The 24,232-nt window shown below is 47.3% G+C and overlaps 1 protein-coding gene across 1 annotated transcript; it reads left to right on the top strand.

Annotated features, from left to right (window-relative positions):
• Positions 1-1,305: 1,305 nt before the first annotated feature.
• IFNGR1 (interferon gamma receptor 1) lies at positions 1,306-23,961 on the top strand. The gene is made up of 7 exons (XM_056852509.1): positions 1,306-1,402; positions 13,549-13,663; positions 13,858-14,030; positions 15,332-15,501; positions 19,678-19,849; positions 20,840-20,955; positions 23,511-23,961. Exons 1-7 carry the CDS (start codon positions 1,306-1,308, stop codon positions 23,940-23,942), a joined length of 1,275 nt encoding a protein of 424 aa, XP_056708487.1. The 3' UTR covers positions 23,943-23,961.
• Positions 23,962-24,232: the final 271 nt, after the last annotated feature.

Below are 24,232 nucleotides of genomic sequence, written 5' to 3'. Positions count from 1 at the left end.
CTGGAACTGACCAAAAATCACTTGCCTCCTCCTGCAACCAGCCCATCAATAAAGCAAAGACAAGACATACAGGAGTAATGAAGTGAAATGCAAATTTCTTTTGAGTGACCATGATCGTAAAATTACGGCTACCGTGGCTGAATTTCTTACAGGAGTTCTTAAAGAACAAGAAAAGTTTTATTAACCCGACTGTAACTTATGTGTATTGCCCTTTGGAGGTATATCGTTGTTGTTTTTCTATCTCTGTCTTTTGGTATGCCAATAAAGGTTAATGAAATGAAATGAATAAAGCAAGGAAACCACGCTTGGCCTTTACAAATATGAAACAGCGTGCCGTGTAGAAGGCTTCGGCCTGGCCACCTCCCTGGTGCGTGTGTGTGTGTGTGCGTTAAGGGCCGTCCAGTTGCTTCCCACTCATGGCGACCCCATGAATTAAAGTCCTCCAAAAGGTCCTATCTTTGACAGCCTTGCTCAGGTCTTGCAAACTGAGGGCTGAGGCTTCCTTTATCGAGTCCATCCACCTCATGTTGGGTCTTCCTCTTTTCCTGCTGCCCTCACCTTTTCCTCGCATGATTGTCTTTTCCAGTGACTCTTGCCTTCTCATGACGTGACCCAAAGACGACAGCCTGAGGTGAGTCATTTGAGCTTCCAGGGTCAGTTCGGGCTCGATTTGATCCAGAGCCCGCTGGGGGGGGGGGGTTTCTGTCTGGCTTGTGGCGGTGCAGAGCCCCCCCGCCCCGCTCTCCTCCAGCCCCCCGTGTCAAAGGCGCCTCCTTTCTTCCCGATAGCCAGCCCTGCCGGGGGCTTCCCCTCTCGGGCAGTGGGGTTTGGGGGCGGGGTGGGAAGGCGGGCAAGACCCCCCCCCCCCGGCCACGGTCCGCGAGAGGGGGAGGGGCCCGTTGCTCTCCGGCTCATTTCACAACGGCGCCCCCCCCATCACTTGCCCGCCAGGAGGGGCGGGGGCGGGGGGGGGCGACCGACCCGCCCAAGGGTTGCTAGGAGGCGAGAGGCGGCCCAGCGCCCACCAAGGGGCAGGAAGGCGGCGGCGGCGGCGCAGATTCCGGCGCTCCAGGCGGCCTCTGGCTGCGCCGCCCAGGCCAGGCCCGACTCCCCCCCCCCCGCCACCCCCGCGGGGCTGAAGCGCTGCGGGAATCTGGGAGGGAGGGAAGGCCTGAGGAGTTCCTCTTTTGCTCCGCCCGCCTCTTCTGGGCCCGGCGGCGAGGGAGCGGCGTCCTGCCTCGGTCTCTCTCGCTCTCTCTCTCCCCCCCCGGGGGGCACCGAGCTCCTTCCTTCTTTCCTTCGAGGATGAGGCGGGCGCGGCCCTTCTCGGCCTTGTGGGCGCTGCTGCCGTTGGCCCTGTGCGGCGGGGGGGCCGGCGCCCAGGGGGGGCCGCAGGCCGAAGGTACGCGCGGGGGAGGGGGGTCTGTGAAAGAGGGGTTTTTGCGCCCTCGAGGGTCCCCCGGCTGGGGGGGGGCGCGGCGGGGGGCGGGGGCTGCCTGGCACTTTGGGGAGTTGATTCCCGGGATTGTTGACACGGCTGGTTTCCTTCGTCGGGGGGGCCTTGCGGGCCCCCCCCCGCGCCCCGTGTTTTTCTCTTTGTTCCCTGTCTAGTTTGACAGGGGGTGGCCGAGACAGACAACCGGGCGCGAACCCGTCGGGGGGGGGGGTCGGATTGGCCTCGGCTCCTGTCCAGTCCCGCCCTCGCCTTTCTCGGCAGCTTCCCCGTTATTCCCCCACGTCCTGGGGAACGGACTGGTTCCCCCTGCCGAGCGGCCTGGAGGCTCCCGGCATGGTCCTTGGCCTCTTCCTGGCGGAGGCGACCATTTACTTTAGGGAGGGAATTTGTCATCCCAGTTCTCTACCTGATGGGGACCTGGAGCAGCGTGCAAACAAGGATCACTTAAAGAAGCAAATTAAACACACGATGCAGAGATTAAAAAATGTAAAAAGGAAAAACCGCATCCTAGGCAGGTCCTGGATGTAGCTTATGGGGGGGGGGTCCCCACGGGCCTCTTGTCCTTTGGCTGGTGCCGCTGGCCAGGCCCAGGGTTTCTATCTGAACCCAGGAAAGACCCAGCGGTGAGGTGCTACAGCCCCCAGGCAGCCTTCTTCCCACCCTCCCCTCCCGTCAGAAGGTTGATCGGGGCTTGTTATTTAGATCAAAACGGAGGATGAGCTTCCAGGACAGACGGTTTTGCACCCACTGATGATCTTTTCCTGTTGTTTATGAGTGCAGGGAAGTGTTATAATATATTAGGTTGAACGGCGTGCAGAACAAGGACCTCCTCGATGCCCGGCATGAGTTGTTGGCATCCTAGAACGCTTGCCAGAGTAGGCTGTAATAACAGGATTTTTGTGTGATGTACAAAGATTTTGGAAAACAAGTCAATATCAGTAGGGTTCCCTGATGGTAGAAAAACAGGATACAAGATTGGAAGTAGCTCAAAAACTTATTTTGCAAAGTTGTGCAAGCTTCACCCTTGGGAATTGCAAACTTCAGCTTGCATCTGCTGTTGATGGTTCTTCTGTTCAGCTTGCATCTTAATCCCTGCTGTCATTCCTACCACACCTCCCTTATAAATAAATTGCCTGCTGATCTTAAATGATGAGGGAGATTATATTGTTATCTTGGATGATGGAGGGAAAGAGAGAGTCCATCTATTTAATGAGCCTCAGGAAAGATGATCACAATGCATCCTATGGGATCCTATAAGTAGGAGTCAGGCCCTACCAAGTGTCAATGGTGCAGGAAGATTTTGTCCCTAGCATAGTTGTGCATGTACTGAGAGAAGTGCATGGTAGCTCTTAACCTTATGTGGGATAATGTAAGTAGAGCTGTTTTTATGGCTTACTTGTGTGCCATGAATATTTGGTAAAGAAACAAACTGTAATATCCAGTAGTGCAAGTTGTTAAGTGATGATATAGAAGCAAAGAAAAGTTCTCTGTTTAACCAGAATGACCTTTGATTTTATTGACCTACGGTAAGCCTGTTATACATTACTTAATATCGTAACTGTACTTCAAAATAGTACTGATCTAAGACAAACTGAGGGTATGTGATTGCTTACAGCAGAGTTTCCCAAACCCTTTGAGTCATGGAGCACCTTTCGTCACAAAGCACTAATTTTCACCTAGCACCTATATACTAAACTGAATGACAGTAGTATTTTTCTTTCCAGTCTCTTCATGGAGCACTAGGAGATGTTTCGCAGAGCACAAAGTGCTCCTTGGAGCACAGTTTGGGTGCCTCTGGCTTACAGTAAGGGGTGGTCAGAAGGGAGGACTTTCCTCTGATATCAACCCATAGCTTGTAGTCAGGGTTTTTGGTAGATTGCTTCTGTGCCATTTGCCAGAAAGTGCTTTGTATTGAAGTTGTCATGCAAGGAATGTTGTGCAAGCAGTTGTGATTTCCTTCCTCAAACTGAAGACATTTAAAGTAGAAACCTTTTACTTCCTTTTGTCTGAGGCAGGCAGAAGAAAGATGCAAAGACATGCATCTTTCTCAGCTTTATTGAGGACTACAAATAAAAACATAACTTATGCCTGTTGCTGTTGGAGAAAGTCCTGTTTTTTTCTTTTACAGCCATGGGTTTAGTATTAGTAGGCTGATGTGTATGCACAGTCGCAGTGACCTCCCTTACCACATTCTGGATATTGCACTCATTCTTCCTTGCATAGGGGAGCCTCGTTTTAAAGCGGGTGGCTCCATACTTCCCCCTGAAAAGTTCTTGCCTGCTGGGCGGTCAGGCTGTCCTTTCTTCTGTGGTATGTGTGGCTTCCAGTCTCTGAAACTGTAGGTCCCATCTGTTACCTGTAGTTACTACCTTTGCTTAAAAAAATTAAGAAGTTAGATTTTTTAAACTCTGCTGCTAGGGCCAAATTCTAAATAATTAATCCAGCCATGCAGTTTCAACATGCCCACTCTCTTTAGAGAAAGAGAAAAAAAAACTGCCCCAAAGAAAAAATCCAAGTGGCGTTCTCTACCTGTTCATTACTTTGACCGTGAGACTGAAGTGACATTTTGTCATAGAACAGGAATGCTACTACAGTAAAAGCTGTGTTATCCAGCACTGTGGTATTCTAGTTCTCAAGGGAGATCAGGCTGTGGGTGGCTGCCATGGGTGCCGCTAGCTTTCAGGCAGCACCCAAGGCCGGGGTCCCTTGCTCCATGCCACCAATCAGTAGGGTGAGAACCAAGGACTTAAAGGGCTGAAAGGCATCCCAGCCTTTAAATCCCTGCCCACTACAGAGCTGATCAGCACTGTGGAGGGGATGCACATTCTAGCCGTGGGCACTGACTGAACTTCTGGCCAGTGTGCAGCGCCTGCGGCCTGGAGCCCACCGGGACCCACTGCCCACTCTTCCTCTGCCTGCTCTCAGGCTGTGGAAGAGCAGTCAGGGATCCCCACTTGATTAAGAATCATTTTGGTAAACGGGCACCCTCAGTTCTCCAGGGATGCCAGTTAACACAGTGGCACTGCTGCATTATGTTATCTAAGGAAACACAGCATAGCTTTCTCTGGCCTCTATACAGGAAAGGCAAGAGGGCTACACAAACACCTGCCATACTGCTATTCTTTGGCTGAGGAAATATAGCTCAGCTAACTAACAGAGATGGGGAGAGACTGGAAGAGAGAGAGAGACAGAGCATGCATCACTGCTGCTATACTTGGCAGGCAGTGAACTCTTAAGACCTGCTTATCGTGTGACATGGTTCGTGCGACTTCAAACATGCTCTTGAGATGTTTGCAGCGTGGGAGAAGGTGTTGAGCATGCCTTATTATTTTTCATTGTCTCCCAGACGCACTCAGCCACCAGCTGGTACTGAAGTGAGTGCTTGAGGCCAGGGACAACCTTAATCTTGGCCTTTTATGCAGTGGTCTGTTTCCGCTAGATCTGCTGTCTCTAACTGCACAGTATTTGCATTTGAATTCTCAAAACACTACACTTGTTCCTTTTTTGCTTCAAAAGGCAAAATAGTTATTTTTTTAAAAAAAAGATTTGTTTACATTTATAAAAAAACGTATTTTAAAAGAGAGGGGTGTCACGTAGTACTGGGTTTGGTCATAATCCAGTTCTCCATACCATAAAGGTTTGTGGTGAGCGGAAAATGGAGAGCAAAAAAAGATTTTGTGGGGTACATTAATGCAGGAACGTAGGGAAAGTATTATAATTGTATATTGTAAAAAATATTAGCTGATTTTCATGGGAGGTGTGGTGTGGGGGGAGGAGGAAATGGTATGTAAATTCTCCTCCTGGCTGTGTCTTGGAAATTCCCTAACTGCAGTAAAACATTTGTTCTGGGTAGGTAATAATTCTTTCAAGGCTGATTCATGCATATTGTGTCAGGTGTTTGCCCCACCTCCTGCAGGTAGGCTGGTAAGATTTTGTGTCCTGCCTGAACATATCGGAGGGCTTCCGTCTCAGGTCTATTCACATGTTTCTGGAGGTCTTTAAACCAGTTGGTGGAGGATCCATTTTGATCCTGACCTGCTGTCCAGCGCTTGACATATATGCATCTACGGATTTAGACATTATCTCTATCTAGCGCTGTAGTTTTCTGGCATAAAGACTGAACATTTGGGGACCTCTGATCATAGGAATGGTTATGTGTGAATTTCATTTAGATGTGATCTATCTAACGTGTTGAATAAGTGGTAATAGGCAGACTGCAGTTCTAGTGCCACCACCTCTGCTTTTGCAGTTTACACTATGATGTTAAAGGGGACAATATGACCCCCCCCCCCCCGGTGCTCTGCAAATCTTGAGCATTCAGAACTTTGGGGGACAAAACCAGTCAGAACCAAATTGCATAAAAACAAAACAAAAACAAATCACATAATAAAGCAGCCGAACTGTGAGAGATCCCCCTCTCTGAGTTTGCTTCTCCAAATCAGTTGCTCAGACGTTGATACAGAAACAATCGATTTATTGAAGCCTTCAGGAGATGAGACAGGCACAGGTAGAAAGTTGCAAGTGAGGGGCTATACGGGTTTACAGAATATATTGACTCCAGGGCACTGGGGCACTGGGGTTCACACTTATTGTTATGGGAAGTTACAAGCTTGGCATAATACAAAACATCAGACAGATCCCAGGAAGTCTGGGCGGCTATCACACTTCCAAGGCCGCATCGGCCTGAGGGAGTACTGGCAGGAAGAACAGCGGGGGGGGGGAAGATACATGGGCCATCAGGCCTGGCGCCTGAGACCAGAAGGTGTGAACTGCTTTTACGAGTTCACTGATAACACAGCAGGTGATGGAAAGCAGAGACACAAAGACAGAGACCCTCACATTCTGCCCCCCTTAAGGCCCCCCCCCGGGGTCCCCGAGAGGACGAGGCTTATCGGGATAAGCAAGGTGGAATTCCCGGACTAAGCGAGGAGCCGCCATGTGGGGTGCGGCCACCCATTCGTCATGAGCGGAGCCAAGGTTTTTCCAGCGAACAAAGTAAAACAGTTTCCCTTTCTTCCATTTGGAGTCTAAAACCTTGGATATTTCCAAATGGGTGTCCCCTCCTACTACGGTAGGAATCTCGTGTGCGGGAGGGGGGTGGAACTGGGGGGCTGCCACATAGGGTTTGAGGAGGCTTATATGAAAGACTGGATGGACTCCTTTCAGAGTTTTTGGGAGGTCCAGTTCCACAGTAACCTCGTTGATTACTCTGGTAATGGGGAAAGGTCCCACATAACGGTCGCTCAGTTTTTTGCAGGGGCGAAGAGAGCGGAGGTTTTTGGTGGACAGATAGACTTGCTCCCCCACCTTGAGTTCCCATCCCGGAGACCGGTGTTTGTCTGCTTGTTCCTTGTACTTGCTTTTTGCCCTTTCCAGATTTTTGAGCAACCATGGCCAGGTGGATTTAACCACCTGAATCCACTCCTGAAGGTCAGGGGTAGACTGGAGCTCTGGCGAGACGGGGGCAGAACCGAAAGGGCCGAAATCCGTCCCGTATATAACTTGGAAGGGACTAAAGCCGGTAGAGGAATGAGGCGCATTGTTATACGCATATTCGGCAAATGGCAGCAGGTCGACCCAGTCGTCCTGGTGGAAATTTACATAGCAACGCAAATAACATTCTACCACCGCATTTACTCGTTCTGTTTGACCATCCGTTTGGGGGTGATAGGCGGAAGAAAGGCCCTGCTCTTCCACTCCCATTAACTTTAGGAAGGCCCGCCAGAATTTGGCAACAAACTGGACCCCCCTGTCGGAGAGGACCTTCCTCGGGATCGAGTGTAGCCTGAGGACGTGTGTGATGAACAGTTTAGCTAAGCCCTGGGCTGAAGGAAGGCCTGCACATGGAACGAAGTGAACCTGTTTGGAAAAGAGGTCTGTGATAACCCAAAGAACCGTTTTTCCCCGACTCGGAGGTAGGTCGGTGATAAAATCCATGGCGATGACTTCCCAGGGACGGGAGGGGCTCTCAAGCGGTTTGAGAAGCCCTGGGGGTTTTCCCATCCGTTTCTTGGCTGTGGCGCAGGTGGGGCAGCTGCGCACATACAACTCTACATCAGATCTCATACCGGGCCACCAGAATTGTCTTCGAACCAGGTGAAGCGTTTTTATGAAACCAAAATGACCCGCTAGCCTGGCACCATGTACAAGTCCCAATACTTCCTTGCGAAGAGAGGAGGGGACGTACAGTTTCCCCCCTTGCACCCACCAAGTGTTGGTACGTTCCAGACCAGTGGGGAGGAGATGATGCTCCTCCTCCTGCAAGGAGGCGTCCCGGAGTCGCTGTTGGAAGGCTTCCGGGATGCCTTTGAGTGTAGGGGGGGTCTCCGGTGGTCGGGCTTGGGACCGGGTGGTGACGGCTAAGCTAGGAACTTCCCCTCGCTGCTCGGGAGTGAACAGGGAGTCGACTGGGCGATCGAAATCGTTGCGATACTGGGGAAGTCGTGACAAAGCGTCGGCTAGGGCATTTTCTTTGCCAGGGACATGTCTGAGAGTGAACCGGAACTTAGCGAAAAATTGGGCCCACCGAACCTGTTTGGCATTGAGTTTTCTAGCCCCCTTGAGGGCCTCAAGATTCTTGTGATCGGTACACACTTCGAATGGCAGTTCGGCCCCTTCCAAGAAGTGTCGCCATATGGTAAGGGCATGTTTGACCGCTGCTGCCTCCTTCTCCCAAATGGCCCAGTTGATTTCAGACTGGGAAAACTTCTTGGAGAAGTAGGCGCATGGTCTCAACCGTCCCCCCTCATCCCTCTGCAATAGGGCCCCGCCCATGGCTACATCCGAGGCATCCACTTGCACCACAAAAGGCTTGGTGCAATCTGGGTGAGCCAAAACGGGTTCGGATGAAAAAAGTAGCTTCAAACGTTCAAAAGCTAGCTGGCACTGGGGGGACCATTGCAAACGGGCTGAGGGAAGGGCGGCGCTAGCCCCCTTGTCCTTGGTACGCAACAGGGCAGTGAGGGGAAGCGCAACTTGGGCAAAGTTAGGAATGAAGTTCCGGTAAAAATTGGCAAACCCCAAAAACTGCTGAAGTTGGCGGCGGGTAGTGGGGGGTTCCCAGTCCCGCACTGCCTGGACCTTGGCGGGGTCCATTTCCAACCCTTGGTGGGAGATCACATACCCCAGAAATGTAATGGAGGGTTGGTGGAATTCACATTTGGACACCTTAGCATACAGTTTGTGCTCCCGCAGCCGCTGGAGCACCTCTCGCACTAGGCGCACATGGTCTTCCATGGTTTCAGAGTAAATAAGGATGTCATCGAGAAATACCACCACCCCCCGAAACAGTAAATCATGCAAAACCTCATTAATTAATTGCATAAAGACACTCGGAGCCCCCGAAAGTCCGAACGGCATGACTAGGTACTCAAACATCCCAAAACAACTGGAAAAGGCCGTTTTGGGTTCATCTCCTTCTTTGATGCGAATGCGGTGGTAGGCTTCTACCAAGTCCAGTTTGGTGAAGATTCGGCCCTCCTTTAATTGTGCTAGAAGGTCAGGAATAAGAGGGAGGGGGTAAGCATTAGACTGGGTGACTGCGTTCAGTCTGCGAAAGTCAATACACAGTCTTAAATCTCCCGTCTTTTTCTTTACAAAGAAAGCTGGGGCTGAATAAGGAGCCTTGGAGGGGCGTATGAAACCCCTCGCCAGATAGACATCCAGATAGTCTCGCAACACTGTCTTTTCACTAGGGCTCATGGGGTAAACCTTTCCCTTAGACAGTTTGCCTTCCCCTACAATCTCGATGGCACAGTCCGTTTCTCTGTGGGGAGGCAGTTCGTCGCACTCTCTAACATCAAAAACATCAGTAAATTGCGAGTACTCAGAGGGTAATTGAGGAGAGACTGGGGCGGGGGACCCTACCAGTGCGGCGGCTGGAGTCCTGAGTACCCGTTCCTTGTCATGCAACCCACAGGGGTTTTCGGGGAAGGAAAGCACCCGTTTAACCCAATCAATGGAGGGATTGTGCCCCCTTAACCAGTTCATCCCTAACACCACAGGGGTTACAATAGGGGCGATAGTGAAATACAACCGTTCCCAATGTTCCCCCACGGACATAATCACGGCTGCAGTTCTGTGGGTCACCGGGCCCCGTTTAAAGTCACTCCCGTCCATTTGGGAAAAACGGAGGGGTCCCGGAAGCCGCTTGCGCCGGACACCCAACTTCTTGGCAGTTTCCTCATTTATCATGGTGCGGGCACACCCCGAGTCGACCAACGCGGGGACCTCTAACGGGGGACCCCCTTTGGGTAGGGACAGATGGACACGCACAAATACATTGTCCTCTTGGGCGCTTACCATCGGTGGAGCTCCTTGCACAACGATAGGGACGGTCTGCTGCGGAGCCCCCTCTACAGCAGACCGACGGCGTTTTTTGCCGGCTGTTCCCACTCTTCCTCCTCGCTGGAAGAGGGGGACGGGGTAGTGGCCTCCGGGGAGCCGTCCGAATCAAAGACGGTATTTGTAATCCGGGACCCCGATGGGACCGTAGAGTCGGATGCCCCATCCTGGGGACGTGCGTGGAGAGCGGAGGGTGCGCCGGAGCGCCGGCTCAGTGGTCCACTTCTGCGGCGAGGCTGGCTGTCGGCGGCCGGTTTCGTCGGCTCGGCCTGGGTTTGGCGGGGAGGGGTCGGACGGCCTGAGCGAGAGGGGCATTGCGATGCAAAGTGACCCTTTCCCCCGCAGATCAGGCAGACGCCGGCCTCGAACCGCTTGCGGCGTTCCGCGGCCGAGAGGACCCCGCCACCCCCTTGCCGGAGTTCCCGGCCACGGTCACCCCGGGGCCTGGGGTCTCGCCCAATCCGTTGCTGGGACAAGTTCAGGAGTTGTTTGCGATTCTCGATGTCAGCAGCATGGCGAACCCAACCTTCCACATCCGGGGGGTTCCCTTGCATGAAGGCCCAATGTTGGAGGTCTGGGTTGAGACCCTCCCTGAAACATTGTACCAAGGTAGCCTCACTCCAGTCCAGAATTCGGCTAGCCAGTGACTGGAACTCACTTGCATACTGCGCCACCGACTTAGTCCCTTGGCGCAGTTGCATCAGGGAGGCTTTAGCCCGCTCACCTAGAGTCGGGTCCTCAAAACGGTTTCGGAGTGCTACCATGAACTCGTCCAGGGTTCGCAGCACCGGCGAGCGGAGTTCATACTGCAACACCATCCAGGCAGCCGCCTCCCCTTGCAGTAAGGAAGCCACGTACTGCACCCGGGACTCCTCAGAAACGAAGGTTCGGCCTTGTTCCCGCATAAAAATGTCTACTTGGACCATAAAAAAGGTCAACTGGTCTCCCGACCCGTCATACGTGACTTTCAGGTCCCGACGGGCCGGGGGGGCAGGGGTTGCGGGCGGAACTACTGGCGCCCCGTCTGGGGGAGCACCGGCTGGAGGTTGCAATTTCAGCGCATCTAGGGTCGTGGCCATCTCACCCATTACGCGTTGCATGATCTCCATCTGCTCCTGCATAGCCCGGCGGTCTTCCTGCCACTGTTTTCGTTCTTCCTCCATGAGGGCCTCTTTGCGGGCCGGGTCCCCTTCGAGTCCCGTGCTGGGGAAGGCCAACCGGCGATCCTTCGCCGCAGTCCGCGAGAGCGACCAGCCCTTGGGAGAGTCCAGCCAATAAGTGAGCCCCCGGGGACGTCCGTCCCGATCTTGGTCGGGGGCGCGACCCTTCGGTTTCTTTGGCTTGGCTCCCTCCTCTTTAGGGTCCGGCTTCTCCGGCTCGTCCGGTTCCTTGGGGGCATCGGGGTTAGGGGTGGTGTCCTCGTCGGCTGACATTCTGTCCAAAGCGGTACAGCTGCAGTCCGAGAGGCAAAGACTTGCAACTTAATGTGAGAGATCCCCCTCTCTGAGTTTGCTTCTCCAAATCAGTTGCTCAGACGTTGATACAGAAACAATCGATTTATTGAAGCCTTCAGGAGATGAGACAGGCACAGGTAGAAAGTTGCAAGTGAGGGGCTATACGGGTTTACAGAATATATTGACTCCAGGGCACTGGGGCACTGGGGTTCACACTTATTGTTATGGGAAGTTACAAGCTTGGCATAATACAAAACATCAGACAGATCCCAGGAAGTCTGGGCGGCTATCACACTTCCAAGGCCGCATCGGCCTGAGGGAGTACTGGCAGGAAGAACAGCGGGGGGGGGAAGATACATGGGCCATCAGGCCTGGCGCCTGAGACCAGAAGGTGTGAACTGCTTTTACGAGTTCACTGATAACACAGCAGGTGATGGAAAGCAGAGACACAAAGACAGAGACCCTCACACGAACTAGTAGAATAAATAAGTAAAAACAGAGCATTTTAAAACATGCCAAGCCGCTTAAAGGAGTAAGGGCATAAAAATACATTAAACATAAGCTCTTAAAAGCTTATACCCCTAAAAATCCTGTTGATTCCAAGGTGCTACTGGACTTGAATCTAGCTATACAAAACAAACAAGAGCAGTCTGAAATTATATTAATAAAACAGGCCTTAGGCTAGGAGAAAACCATAAAATAACTGAAAACACCTTCCTTAGTTAAACATCCAGGTAGAGAGAAATGTTTGGGGCTGGTGCATGAAAGGAAGTATGGTATTCTCCAGATGAGCCTCAGGTGGGAGGGCATCCCAGAAGCAAGCCTGGCAGTCTAGACAATACAGGAAGAGTCTACCCTTCAGCTCCCTTGCTTCCAAGCTTTTCAGGGCCTTATACTGTGAAGTGTACCCAGAAACAGCTGGGCAGCTAGTGGGGGCTTTTCAGCTCAGGGGTTTGGGGGGGGGGTTAATGACCCCTGTATGTAGCTCCCAACAATATACTGGCTGGCATGTTCTGGAAACTATAACCTCTTATAAAATAATTATATTTATTAAGTGTACACAAAAATAGATATGATTAAAAAAAACCTAGGCTTGGAATTCAGACTACATGTAAATCTACCCGTATAAACTGTTACAGAAATTTTCAGTGCAGTTGATGATAACATGTAATATAAATGACCAATAGGCCATATGCATTTCTGCCTTTTGGGCCTTCCTCAGTGGTCATATACATAAAACATGATTATTAAAAAACACATTCGGAAATTGGCAAACTGTGATCAGATCGCAGATCACTTTGGCCAAATCACACTTTTCGAGGAAGAGCTGCAGTTGGTGTATTGACTGAAGCTGATAAAAGGTGCTACATGCTACAGAGGAAACCTGAGTCTCCAGCCCTAGTCCAGGATCCAACAGCCCACTCAAGCGACAAAGCCTGCTCCTTCAAGGGGGAGTTGCAGCCCTTTCCAGAGCAGGCTGACTCCTTGGTCCTCAAGAGGGTTTCTCGTTAACTAGCAGCACCTCAGTCTTGCCTGGACTGAGTTTCCATTTTTTCACTGCTGTTTTCTAATGTCCTCCCCCCGCTCCAATCTCTCAGATGCCAAAATTAAAATAAATGTTTTAAGGTAACACGGGTGCAGAATTTTGCAGCTGTCTTTCAAATATCGGGTATATTTTCAGTTTACCTGTACAAAACTAAAGGGTTCAGACTTTAAAATTACACTAAGCCAAATTTTATATTCTGACAAAGCTATACATGATGAACTTAATGTTGTTAAAGCAGTAAACCGAGCTTAGGTTTGATAGGATAATAAACACTGCATAATGGGTTTAAAATTTCCCCCAAATTTCAGTATCCTCTCCCCACCACAGGTTTGATTTAATGGCTTCAAAATTCCAAGTAGTTTTACATTCTTATACTGAAAATAAAATCCTGGATTCCCCCCCCCCCCTTAAAAAGCATCGCATAGCAAATAGCAATCAAATGTAGCAATAAAATGATGAGTGGTGGCAATCAGGCACTAGGGTTTCATTGACTATATGCCTGAGATGCATGTATTGCACGTACACAATATTCATATAAGAATAGAGTTGTCTAAAGTCTTCTTTTTTTTTTTAACTTTGGGCTTCAGAACATTCTGTTCTGGAAATGTTGCATCTTGATGGACAATAGTAGTGTAAAGGTTAAGAGTAATTGGCTTACACCTAGTGGTACATACATATATGAGCCTCTTAGTGACTGTTTCAGTTTTTGTTGAATTCAGTTAAAATATTAACAATCTTTATCTTTTCAGTGCCTCAACCAACAAATGTTAAAATAAAAACATATAATTTCAAGACCTCCTTACATTGGAATTACCAAGACATGTCACCAGAGCCTCTCTTTACAGTGCAGATCTGTTGTTATGGGTAAGTATATTTGATATTGACTGCAGACATGACTTGTCTTGCATGTTATGCTTTTCCTGAATGCTTGTTTCCTTGAATTTAGTTGTTTTCTTATAAGGAATCAGTAACAATCACAAACTTGGGAAAACTTTGAAGCTTTGCCATACTGTATAATATGTTGAATATGAACTTCTAATATTTTCCCTTTTCTTTAGCAGTTGCACTTACACAGAAGTAAGTTCCTGTGTAAACATATCACAACATTATTGTGACCTCACCCACAAGATCCATAACCAATGTAATCAGCTGTGGGCAAGAGTTAAAGTTCTTGCTGGATCACATGAATCTAAATATGCGGAGAGTGCCATGTTTCAGTCGTTCAGGCATGGTGAGTTGCCATTGAAATATAATATTTTCAATCTTGAATATTGGCCAGAGTAGTATATTACAATACTTTTGTCTCTGTGGTTTATGATACGTTGTTTACTGCTGTGGTGACTGATTAATGACATCAGATTTGGATTTATTTGCATTATTAGTCATATTAACAATTAAAACAGAATCTTCTACGATGACTTCTCCTTTCCCAATTAGAGAGGAACTAGGCAGGTATTAACGCAGCCAGCGTGGTGTAATGGTTAAGTGGGGGACTCTAATCTGGAGAACCGGGTTTGATTCCCCATCCCTCCACGTGAAGCCTGCTGGGTGACCTTGGGCCAGTCACAGTTCTCTCAGAACTCTCTCAGCCCACGCAGAGGCAGGCAATGGCAAACCACCTCTGAACTCCTCTTCCCTTGAAAACCCTACGAGGTCGGCATAAGTCAGCTGTGGCTTGACGGCACTTTCCCCCACCAGGCAAGCAGGAAGCTGATTTTAGACCCACTTAATGCTGCTCCCCTGTTGCACAGAACTGCATGCTGATTCTTCCCTGTTACATACCTAAAGTAGGGGGCACAGCTCTGCGCAGCACGCCAGAGATTTTGCCTGGCCTAGCTGGGGTCTTGGTAGAGCTGCAGAAATGGTAGAAGCTCTTTGCTTCTTACACAGAAGTACACAGTTTGTTATTCTTAGGATGCTGATTGTTGGAGAAAATGTGCCAAAACAATCTCCCCCCCCCCCTTTACAATAGAGCAGATTTAAGAACTTCAAAAAGTTTAGATGTTAGGTGTTCAGAATTCTGTGTTTGTCACACTCAGCAGATGCTTTATATATTGCTGATAGTACAGCTCTGTCAGTGTATATAGCATCTTCCGAACCGACATAAGCAAATAGACTGATCATCACTATATCTAATTCAATTCAATTCAATTTATTATGGTCATTGACCAGCAACATAGATAATATATCTAATTCTCAATCTGGCCAAATATGTGGATACTTAAATCCATGAACAGATATGACAGATCTTTCTACAAACCAGACAAAAGCCCAGGGTTTTCAGAAAATAGGGACATTTTAAAATATTGGGGGGTGTTAAAAGCAGCAGTGCTTGTAGCTTTAAGAAACTAATGCCTCGTCTGTGGCCATTGCTAGGTAGCCACAACAGTATTGCCAGCCTTCAAGCCTTGTGTACCTGTGCTTTCCATATTGTTAATCTTTATGATTCTCTTTAATGTGAAATTTTGCTGGAATTGTTTTCTTAATATAGTGCCATGCACCTTCATATTAACAAAAGTTCTGTCGTTTCAGCCAAAATTGGTCCTCCAAAGTTTAACCTCTCCATTGAGGATGATGAACTTGTAGTTGCTATTAAGCATCCTCTCACGCCATATCGTGGGGAGTATCCACTTAGTGTGAGGGAAAATCTCACTGATTTCTCCTACAAAGTATTCTTTTGGAAACAGGCAAGTCAGCAAAAGGTATGTCTGAGTCTAAAATGTGTCTAATATAAAAATAGTTTTCATGCAGCAGACAGAAAATAACTTTCTTGTAGTTCTAGTGAGCCCCAGTTCTTCATTCAGCATATGAGGCAATCTCCATAACCTTTTGTAGAAAATTCCTTTGTCCAACAAGAAATTAGTAATTGCTCAATAGATTTCATGGATTACTTTGGAGAATTATTGTCATTGGTGAAAAGAAGATGCATTTGGCATCCCTGCAGCCAAGATGAAGTGCAATGGCATGGATAAAAGGAACACAGGTGAAAAATAACTAAGTTTCTGTACTTGAGAAGGACAGACAATAATAGAAGAATCTAGCTTTAATGAAGGACACACCAATGAGAGGATGTTTGAGGGAGTCATGAAATACTGAAGCTGAAACAGAAGATAAATAGGAAGCTTTCTTACCTACAAAGCAACAGGAGTCTGATCAATAGAGGAGGGAAAAATACTAATGGCATAGAAATAGCTATTAACATTATAAATTGTATAATGCAGGGGTGTCAAACATAAGGCCTGCGGGCCGGATCCAGCCCCTTGAGCACTCTCATCTGGCCCGCAAGCTCATCAAGGCAGGGATAAACAAATACCTTTCTGAAGAATACTACTCAAGTTTCTTACCTCTTTTCCCTTCATGGGCAGCTTTTGCCATTTTGCTCCATCTGGCCACTAGATGTCACTCACTGGGTCTCGCGGGGCGGGGCGGCTGTTGGGCTTGAGAGCTGGCCAGGAAGCAGCACGTCTTGCTTTGCTGGGTGGGGGGGTTGATTCCACGCCATGCCGGGCTTGGAAGGCATGAGCACCACAGCCCTGCTTCGACTTGGGCACACTGGCTTTCCACCACCTCAACGCTGACTTGGACACTGTATGTAAGCCTCCCCCTTTGTACTGTTGGGGTTGGGGCCCAATTGCACGAGGAGCGAGTTTGCTTCCCCTGGAAAGTGGAAGTTTGGACTGTGCTGTGTTTGTGTCTCTCTCTTCCGCTGGAGCTTCCTTTGAGCTTAGCCCCAGGAGCTGTTTTCAGGGGCATGCCTCTGCGCTTGTGAAGCATGTGTCCCCTTCAAGGCTAAGAAACCTTGAGCCGTCACTCTTAGAATTTGGAGAGATTGGCTGTTGAGCCATTTCTTAATTTGCCCACAGTACAAAGACTAAGATTGAACCCAGATTCCCAGTTATTAAAATAGAAACCTTTAAAATACATAATATACAAACAATTCAAAAACATTTAGTATTCCCCCAGATGTGCAGAAAGTGGAGCACTTGTACTTATCATGCAGAGTCCTTCCTGTTTTAATTTTGGGGGGGCTCAGTTACCATACATCAACAAATAACCCCCCCCAAGCAAATACAAAACAGATTTTTTTAAAAAGGAAGTCCCCACCTGCTCTACAGGCAGAGCTAAGCTAATTAGATAAGTATTTTGGGGTGGGGAGCAGAAACCCAGTTCTCTGAAGGCAAAAGAACCCAGGAGAAGGACTAATTAAGATGGGAGCAAATCTGCTCTAGCAAAAGACCCCAAGCTGCAAAGGGATCAGAACCAGTATGAGTTAGGGGATGTACTAAAACGCATGACAAGCCAGCCCATTAGAAACAATGAGGCAGGTTGCCCGGCCCATTGAAGATAGTGGGAGCATTGACTTGCATGAAATACATTACAGCACAAAAAGAGTTTCATTGAAAATGTGGAATGGATTTTCCAGTAAGGTCTCCAAGCCCAGATACGCTACTCTGGGACTGGAATGTCAGCCCCCAAGGGATTGACAGCCCCTGGGACTCACAGAAGTGTTCTGGGGTGGGACTGACAGCCCCCCAAGGGGATTGACAGCCCCTGGGACTCGCACAAGTATCCTGGGGTGGGATTGATAGCCTCCCAAGGGGATTGACAGCCCCTGGGACTAGCACAAGTGATCTGGGGCAGGACTGACAGCCCCCCAAGGGGATTGACAGCCCCTGGGACTCACAGAAGGGGATGTACTAAAAGGAATGACGTGACTGCCCATTGGAAACAATGGGAGAAGCTTGCAGGCCCATTGGAGATAATGGGATCCAGGAATGCAAATTGATTTGCATGGGCTCCATTGAAATACATTGCAGCAAAAAAAGTTGCAAAAATTTTTTAGAATGGATTTTCTATTAAGTCTCTGGGCCCAAATAGACTACTCTGGGACTGGAATGAGAGCCCCTAGTGTGGAATGATGATCCCTCGGAATAGAAATAATGCTCTAGGACTGGAATGAAAGCCCAGAGTGGAATGATGCTCCCTAGCAATAGAATCTCTGCTCTGGGACTGGAATGACATGTAACAGAGTGGAATGACAGCCCCTGGGAATAGGCTCGGTGTTCTGGGAATGGAATGATAGGAGCAGTGTGGAATGACAGCCCCTGGGAGTAGGAGAAGTGTTCTGGGACTGGAATGACACCTGAGGAGTGGTGTTCCCTGGGGAAATTCTGTTCCTAGGCAGCCCCACCCCCCAGTCCAGAACTTGCCTGGCAAGCCCGCAGCATACTCCCCAACCAAGGCAGCCACCCCCCAGTCTAGATCAAATTTAATTCCAGGGACCAGAGATACAAACTATATAGAAGACACAGGCAAAGTCAGTTAATGATATTATTTTTACTTTTTTTTTTACTTAAAATACAAACATGCTTAAAACAACAAAAATAATATAATTAATTGACTTTGTCTGTGTTTTCTATGAAGTTTATATCTCTAGTACCCGGTATTACATTTTATGGTATTTATTTATTTTGTACACATGGCCCAGCCCAACCAAGTGACATTTATGTCATATCTGGCCCTCGTAACAATTGAGTCTGACACCCCTGGTATAATGGGATCAAGGGGAAAGATGAAAGGAATGGGGGAAAGGAAAGGAAACAGAGTCCTGGGAAGCCTGCAGAAAGAGAAGAGGCAGGAGAAGGTGAACTTTTAGAAATTATAAAGGTATGACTGGAGAAATTGGATCAAAACCATGAAAGAACTCAGGAGTTCAAAGAAAAAAGTATAGTGTAGTCAGCACTATTGAAAATTTGAAGAAAAGCAGGAAAAACTAAGTAACGGCCACAATTTTTATCTGGGGGAAAAAGACAGACTTTCAAGGCACAAAAAAAGAAGCTGAAAAAAGAGAGAGAAGGAGGTTGACTATATAAAGAACGACAAAGAGGCCTAGAAGGATTGTTGCCTCCCACCAGTTGAGATGCGTCCCACAACTCAGGGCCCCTTTCCTTTAGAGGTGAAGTGGTGGCAATCAGAGACAGGGCCTTTTCAGTAGCGACACCTTGTTGGAGCTGGCCCTGCACCTGCCATGCTTGTCTTTTAGACACCAGGCCAAAACATTTTTTTTACTCAGACTTTTAACTAAGAAGCTTTATCTTTTAAGCTGTTTTATGGTCTACTCCTAGTAGGAGGTCTGTTTATGAATATGTTAAGGTTCTCAGTGGTTGTTTTATGCAGTTTTTATGCCCCTGTCATGCTTTAATGACTTGTTTTGTTTTTATATTGATAATTTGTGATGAACTTTAAGATTATGTGGTATTTGCTTTCCTTGTAAGCTTCCTCAAGTAGGACTGTGGAGAGTCCGCATACAAATTTGCCTAATAAATAATAAAGAGGCAGAACTGAAGAAGGAATTTTCCGGCAGGCAGACAGAATGGTGTAAAAGGGGAGCAGAAGCAGATCGTACACTTTGTAGCGAAGAGAATCTGCAACACAGCAAGTGGAAAACTTGTTCACAGATCCTGAAACAAAGGGGAAATTACAAGGGAGCCAAGTTTGATGAGAAGGAGAAATGGGGAAAGAGCCAAGTGACCAAGAAAAGCAAAAGAGTTGAAGTAGCAGAACTGCCCAAGTAAAAGTAGGGTACAGCAGAAAAAACTGGACTGATTTTTTTGCCATCTAGTCACTGCTGACTTTTGGCGACACTGAGGGTTTTCAAGGCAAGAGGCTTTCAGAGGTGGTTTGCCGTTGCCTTCCTCTGTATAGCAACCTTGGACTTCTTTGGTGGTCTCCCATCCAAATTCTAAGTGGGTCTGACCTTGCTTAGCTTTCAAGATCAGGTTAGCCTGGGCTATCCGGGTCAGGGCAAACTGATTATAGTTGAATGAAAAGGCACTGAATTACCCTTCTTGTTTACGTCTAGTTGTTCTTTCTTTCAGGATGAACCTCTTGAAGCAGAGGACTGCGACATGTATATGTGTTTTGCATATCTTCATGTTCCTTTGGGGTTCACATACTGTGTTTCAGTTCAAGGAATTTCTGAAGACTATTCAGTGATTGGTGAAAAATCAAACGCAAGCTGTATTCTTCTTCCTTCCAAACATCCATTAGGTAAAACTATTTGATGACACACAAAAGGCCTCATAGTGTGCACATAAATGGCTGCCAGTGGGGCGTTAGGGGGGGAAATATCCCAGTCCTGTTATCCATCCTCATTTTCATCACCCTTCCATCCCATGGGTACCCTTGAGTGCCCACCCAAAAAAATCTTGATGTATTTTTAAAATCAGTAGTGGATGGTCATTCTTGTCTTTCCTGTTAGCAAGAATTCACAGTGTTCTTAGGTCAGTAAACAGAGCTCAACATGGCAAGCAGGGTGAATACTCCCTGCCTCTCAGTCATAGGGTTCAGCCCCAAGGGAAGCAAAGATCAGGGAAGACCAAAAGTGAAATGATTTAAAAAAAAATAGGAAAGAGTGAAAGGGAGGCTGCTCTTCCTGCTATGGATCGGGTCAGTCATTCTAGTCACTCAGGTACACAGTCTGGGATACTTGCATCTTCTCTACTGAGCCTGGATTCTCAAAAGTCAGCAATGGGTCTCTAATGCAGAGCTAGCTTTTGTCCTTCATACCTTTGTATAATTGTAATGAGTTCTTTCCCTATGTAGGGGTTCAAGAACATCTGACGAGGCATAATGTAGTTGTCTGTTGCTAATCTTTTTCAGGGGAGGGGGAAAGATTAGGTGAACATAAACTAATGACAGCAGGTTGGCTTTCTCAGTATCCTCTTCCCCCCCCCCCACCCCGAAATTGCTCCTGCTAGAAACCTGTCCACCTCAAAGTATGAAGTTCTTTAAGTGGCATCAATTTAAAAGTAATGCCTTTGCTTTGTGTGGCTTAAGCTTTCACAAAAAACCTGTGTATTCAGATTGCACCCCCGTAGTACCATGCAGATTAGCTGTGTACTGCCAAGGAAGGGCTGTTGGCATTGTATAAGATCCTTGCTTATTTGCAACGTGTAGCAGATCTTGACATAAAACAGTAGTAATGAAGACATTCACTGTCCTTCTAATGTCTCAAGCTGTTTTTCTTTCCTTTTGCAGATGTAGCAGGAGCTGTTATAGGAGGAGTTGTTGTCTTAGTCGCTGTTCTTATGGTTGCAATACTTCTGGCCTGCAGATGGGCTGAGCGGAGAAACATTCCACTGCCCAAATCTCTGGTGAGTTCTGTTTAACAACCTACAACATCTCTTGTTCTCTATGTTTTAATATCCAAACTGGCTCAGTTTTGATGATATTTATACTAGACAACATTCAATAGAACATACCAAGTAAGTGAGAGGAAGGCTTCTTTCCAAATACCTCTTGTTGATGTGTCATTTCATGGTTTATTATTTACTGACGATACTAATGGCAATTTCACTTTGGATGTTTAGATGCATCGGCTCCCTAAGGCGCAGTTTGTTCCATCAGGTGGATCAGGCCATGTATTAGCAGGGCCATTGTGAACCTAGTGTGGTGTCAGTCGTGTCAATTAGTCCATGAACAGGTGGAAAAGTAATATTGAGTAGAATCTTTGCAGCCGCCTTGAACCAAGACGATAGGCAGGGTATAATATTTTAATGAATATTTTAACAGAAAAGGTTTTTATGTATTTATTATTGTTCTTCAGACTTTTCAGGCATTCCTTATTATAAACTTTATTTCTCACACACTGACACATAGAGAAAGGCATTCATACAAGAAACCAAGAGGTCATAGGATACTAGGTCCAAACTTGTGGCATGTCCTGATTTTAACCTTACGTTCCCATCTAACAAGAGGGGAGAAAGCAAGCTTCTGTATACCGATACGCTAGAATGGTTGTGTTCACACCATGGCACACATTTTGATGCAGAGCATCTAGAGCAATCTTAAATAGCGTTACAGAGTATAGATAAGATGCCTGTTCCCATCATTCTTGTATTGCAGGCATGTGTGTGCATTCCCACTTGCTGTCTGGGTAGTGACATGTCACACAACAATTGCATATGAATAACCCAGGGGTGTTTTTCTCATAGCTGAAGGCCAGCTATTTAATGTCTAGGACATAGCAAGAGAAACCATGACTGTGAAGAAGTTGGTGCTTTCCTGCAAAGTGATCCAAAGAAACTATCTTCGAGCACAGAAGTATTCCCTGAAGAGACAAATAAATTAGTTTTTAAAGTTTCTTGTCTCTTCTGTTATCAGATGTGCTGCAGGGAAAACTTCAATGGAAGCTCCTTCTACATGCAGTTGTTCAATCACATGCTTGATTAAATTGATGTCTAGGCCCAGAATGTTATATCAGTCTCTGAAGAAACAGTTTATTATTTTCAGTAACTGCCAGTGGAGTCCTATGCAGAGTTACTCCAGTCTAAGCCCATTGATTTCCATGTATTAGAATAAGTGCCAAAGATTGCACTTAGTTCTGTTGTATAAGTAAGGTCCCACAGTAGTGTTCGTTATATATTCTATTAAATACATTAAAAGGGAAGCCTGGAATCCCTCTTGTGTGTTTGGTGTTTCTCCCGGCTCTAAGGTTGTATGAGAAGTAGCAACGTGAAATCAAATTAAGATGGACATCACTGAGGTCTGTTCTGTCAACAGTGGCCCAGAGTGTTAGCTAATGGCTTTTCTAGGACCTTTCCCATTGAATAAGCACCATGAAGCCACTTCTTTCTTCTTCAATAGAAGTGGAGGCTGGTTCACACAATAGGGTAGTGAACTACAGGAACTGGTTGCTTGGCATGTTGGGTAGCTAATGAAAATGTTCACTTTTGAATGTCAAGGTATGCCTTCTCATTGCCTGCCACTAAGTAACCATCAGAATTTCCGTTGCACTAGAATAAGGTCCTTTTTGGTTAGATAATAACAACTGACAATGGATTGACTAAATACTGATGGAGCACACCAAGAACATTCTCTGTGAACCCTTCCATCAATCCCACTCTGAAGTTCAGGGTTTCTGATATAAATGCCCAGCAGCCTGGTATCAGAGTTGTTATTGTTTAGTGTGTAATACTCTTACAGCCCAATCCTGAAGGGGGGGGCACTTACGAGGTGCCGGGGAATGGTGCTGCTGTGCCACCTCCTGAGTGGCTTGCAGCTGTGTAGAGAAGGGGGGGGGAAGCTATTTCCCCCCAAGCCCTGTGAAACTCGCCCATAAAGTTTCAAGGGGCTACACCAACTTTTTGCAGGCATAACTCAGTGCCTGCAAAAAGGGGCATTCCCGGGCCAAAAGGGCTTTGGGAGCTGACTAATGTCAACTCCGCTCTGGGAACACACACCCCCAACAGCGCCAGCGTCTGGGTCTCATGCTGCCGTGCGGCGTCCCTACACTGCGACTGCCCTTGTGTTGGTGTCTGTGCCCACTTAGCTGGTGCAGGTGGCACGTACCCTGGCGTAGGAGTGACTCTGCCTCCTCAGCAGCTCCGCCCCCTTTCAGGATTGCTCTGTTAAGCACCATACAGAGAGCACAACAGACAGGACATTAAAACTTTACAGTCTAGTCGAGACAATGCAAAACAGGATGGTGACTGCAGATGTTTTGGAAACTCCTTTTAGTTTTACTTTTGAGCTGTATATAGTTTTCCCTGAATAGTGGGAGATGCCAGGTTTGGCATACAGAGATCATAGTCCATGTACTTAGTCAATACAGCTCTTCGCCTTGATGAGAAGTAGTTCTTGGGGTATTCTTTATTTGCCAAGCAATGTAACTAACAGCTAATTATTCCTTTTGCTTTATATTTTTAAGATTTCTGTAGTGAGAAGCATAAAACCTGTCAACAGCTTTGAGACAAAAACAGAAGGGAAATATGCTGCTATATCATCTTTAACTTATAAGCCGGTGTGTGAAGATGGAAAACCAATGGAACCAATAGAGCACTTAACAGAAGTTCAGACCAGTGACCTCGAGGTTTCTGGCAAGATTGGTACCGAATCCCAGACCGTCCAAGAAGCCTCTGCTGGGGAACGCTGTGAGAGCAAACAAAGCCATGAAGCCAGTGACACTTATAAATCTGTCAGTGGCCAAGAAGAAATGTGTAACAGTCTTCCAAATGAGGATGTTCCCAGAGCAGATGTACAACAACCCACAGACCTAGGAGCCTGTAGAAAGGTGTCTGGGTATGACAAGCCTCATTGGATGCTCTCTGATGCTGGTGGATGTGAATCGCCAATTGCATAGATGCTCACTGATGAGTTAGAAGCCAAAGAGGAAAAAATGTATCTGTTAAGGTGAAGGACTGAGAAACAAATTCACAAAACTGAATACTTGAACAGTGGACATGAATTAAAACTGAGCTTATGCTTAAAGTCTGAAATACTAAATGTGGATACAAAACTGTATCTTCTGAATCGACTTTTAATAATCGACATGACTTTTTGACATAAGAGCATGAAGTACCCTCCTGCTGTCTGTTAAGGAATCATCGAGGAAAAATGCACTCCTTTTGTCTTTTCTCTAATTACGTGTAT

Source organism: Euleptes europaea, chromosome 7 (genome assembly GCF_029931775.1).
Source record: "Euleptes europaea isolate rEulEur1 chromosome 7, rEulEur1.hap1, whole genome shotgun sequence".
In the NCBI taxonomy this organism is placed as follows: Eukaryota; Metazoa; Chordata; class Lepidosauria; order Squamata; family Sphaerodactylidae; genus Euleptes; species Euleptes europaea.
The sequence above is the reverse complement of the archived record's forward strand: the minus strand, read 5'-3'. Positions and strand labels throughout refer to the sequence as shown.

Excerpts from the sequence above, each read along its gene's own strand:
- IFNGR1 (XM_056852509.1), top strand. The coding sequence starts at position 1,306 with ATGAGGCGGGCGCGGCCCTTCTCGGCCTTGTGGGCGCTGCTGCCGTTG. Across the intron at positions 15,502-19,677 it reads AACAGGCAAGTCAGCAAAAG|GATGAACCTCTTGAAGCAGA; the intron begins GTATGTCTGAGT and ends TCTTTCTTTCAG. Across the intron at positions 19,850-20,839 it reads TCCTTCCAAACATCCATTAG|ATGTAGCAGGAGCTGTTATA; the intron begins GTAAAACTATTT and ends TTCCTTTTGCAG.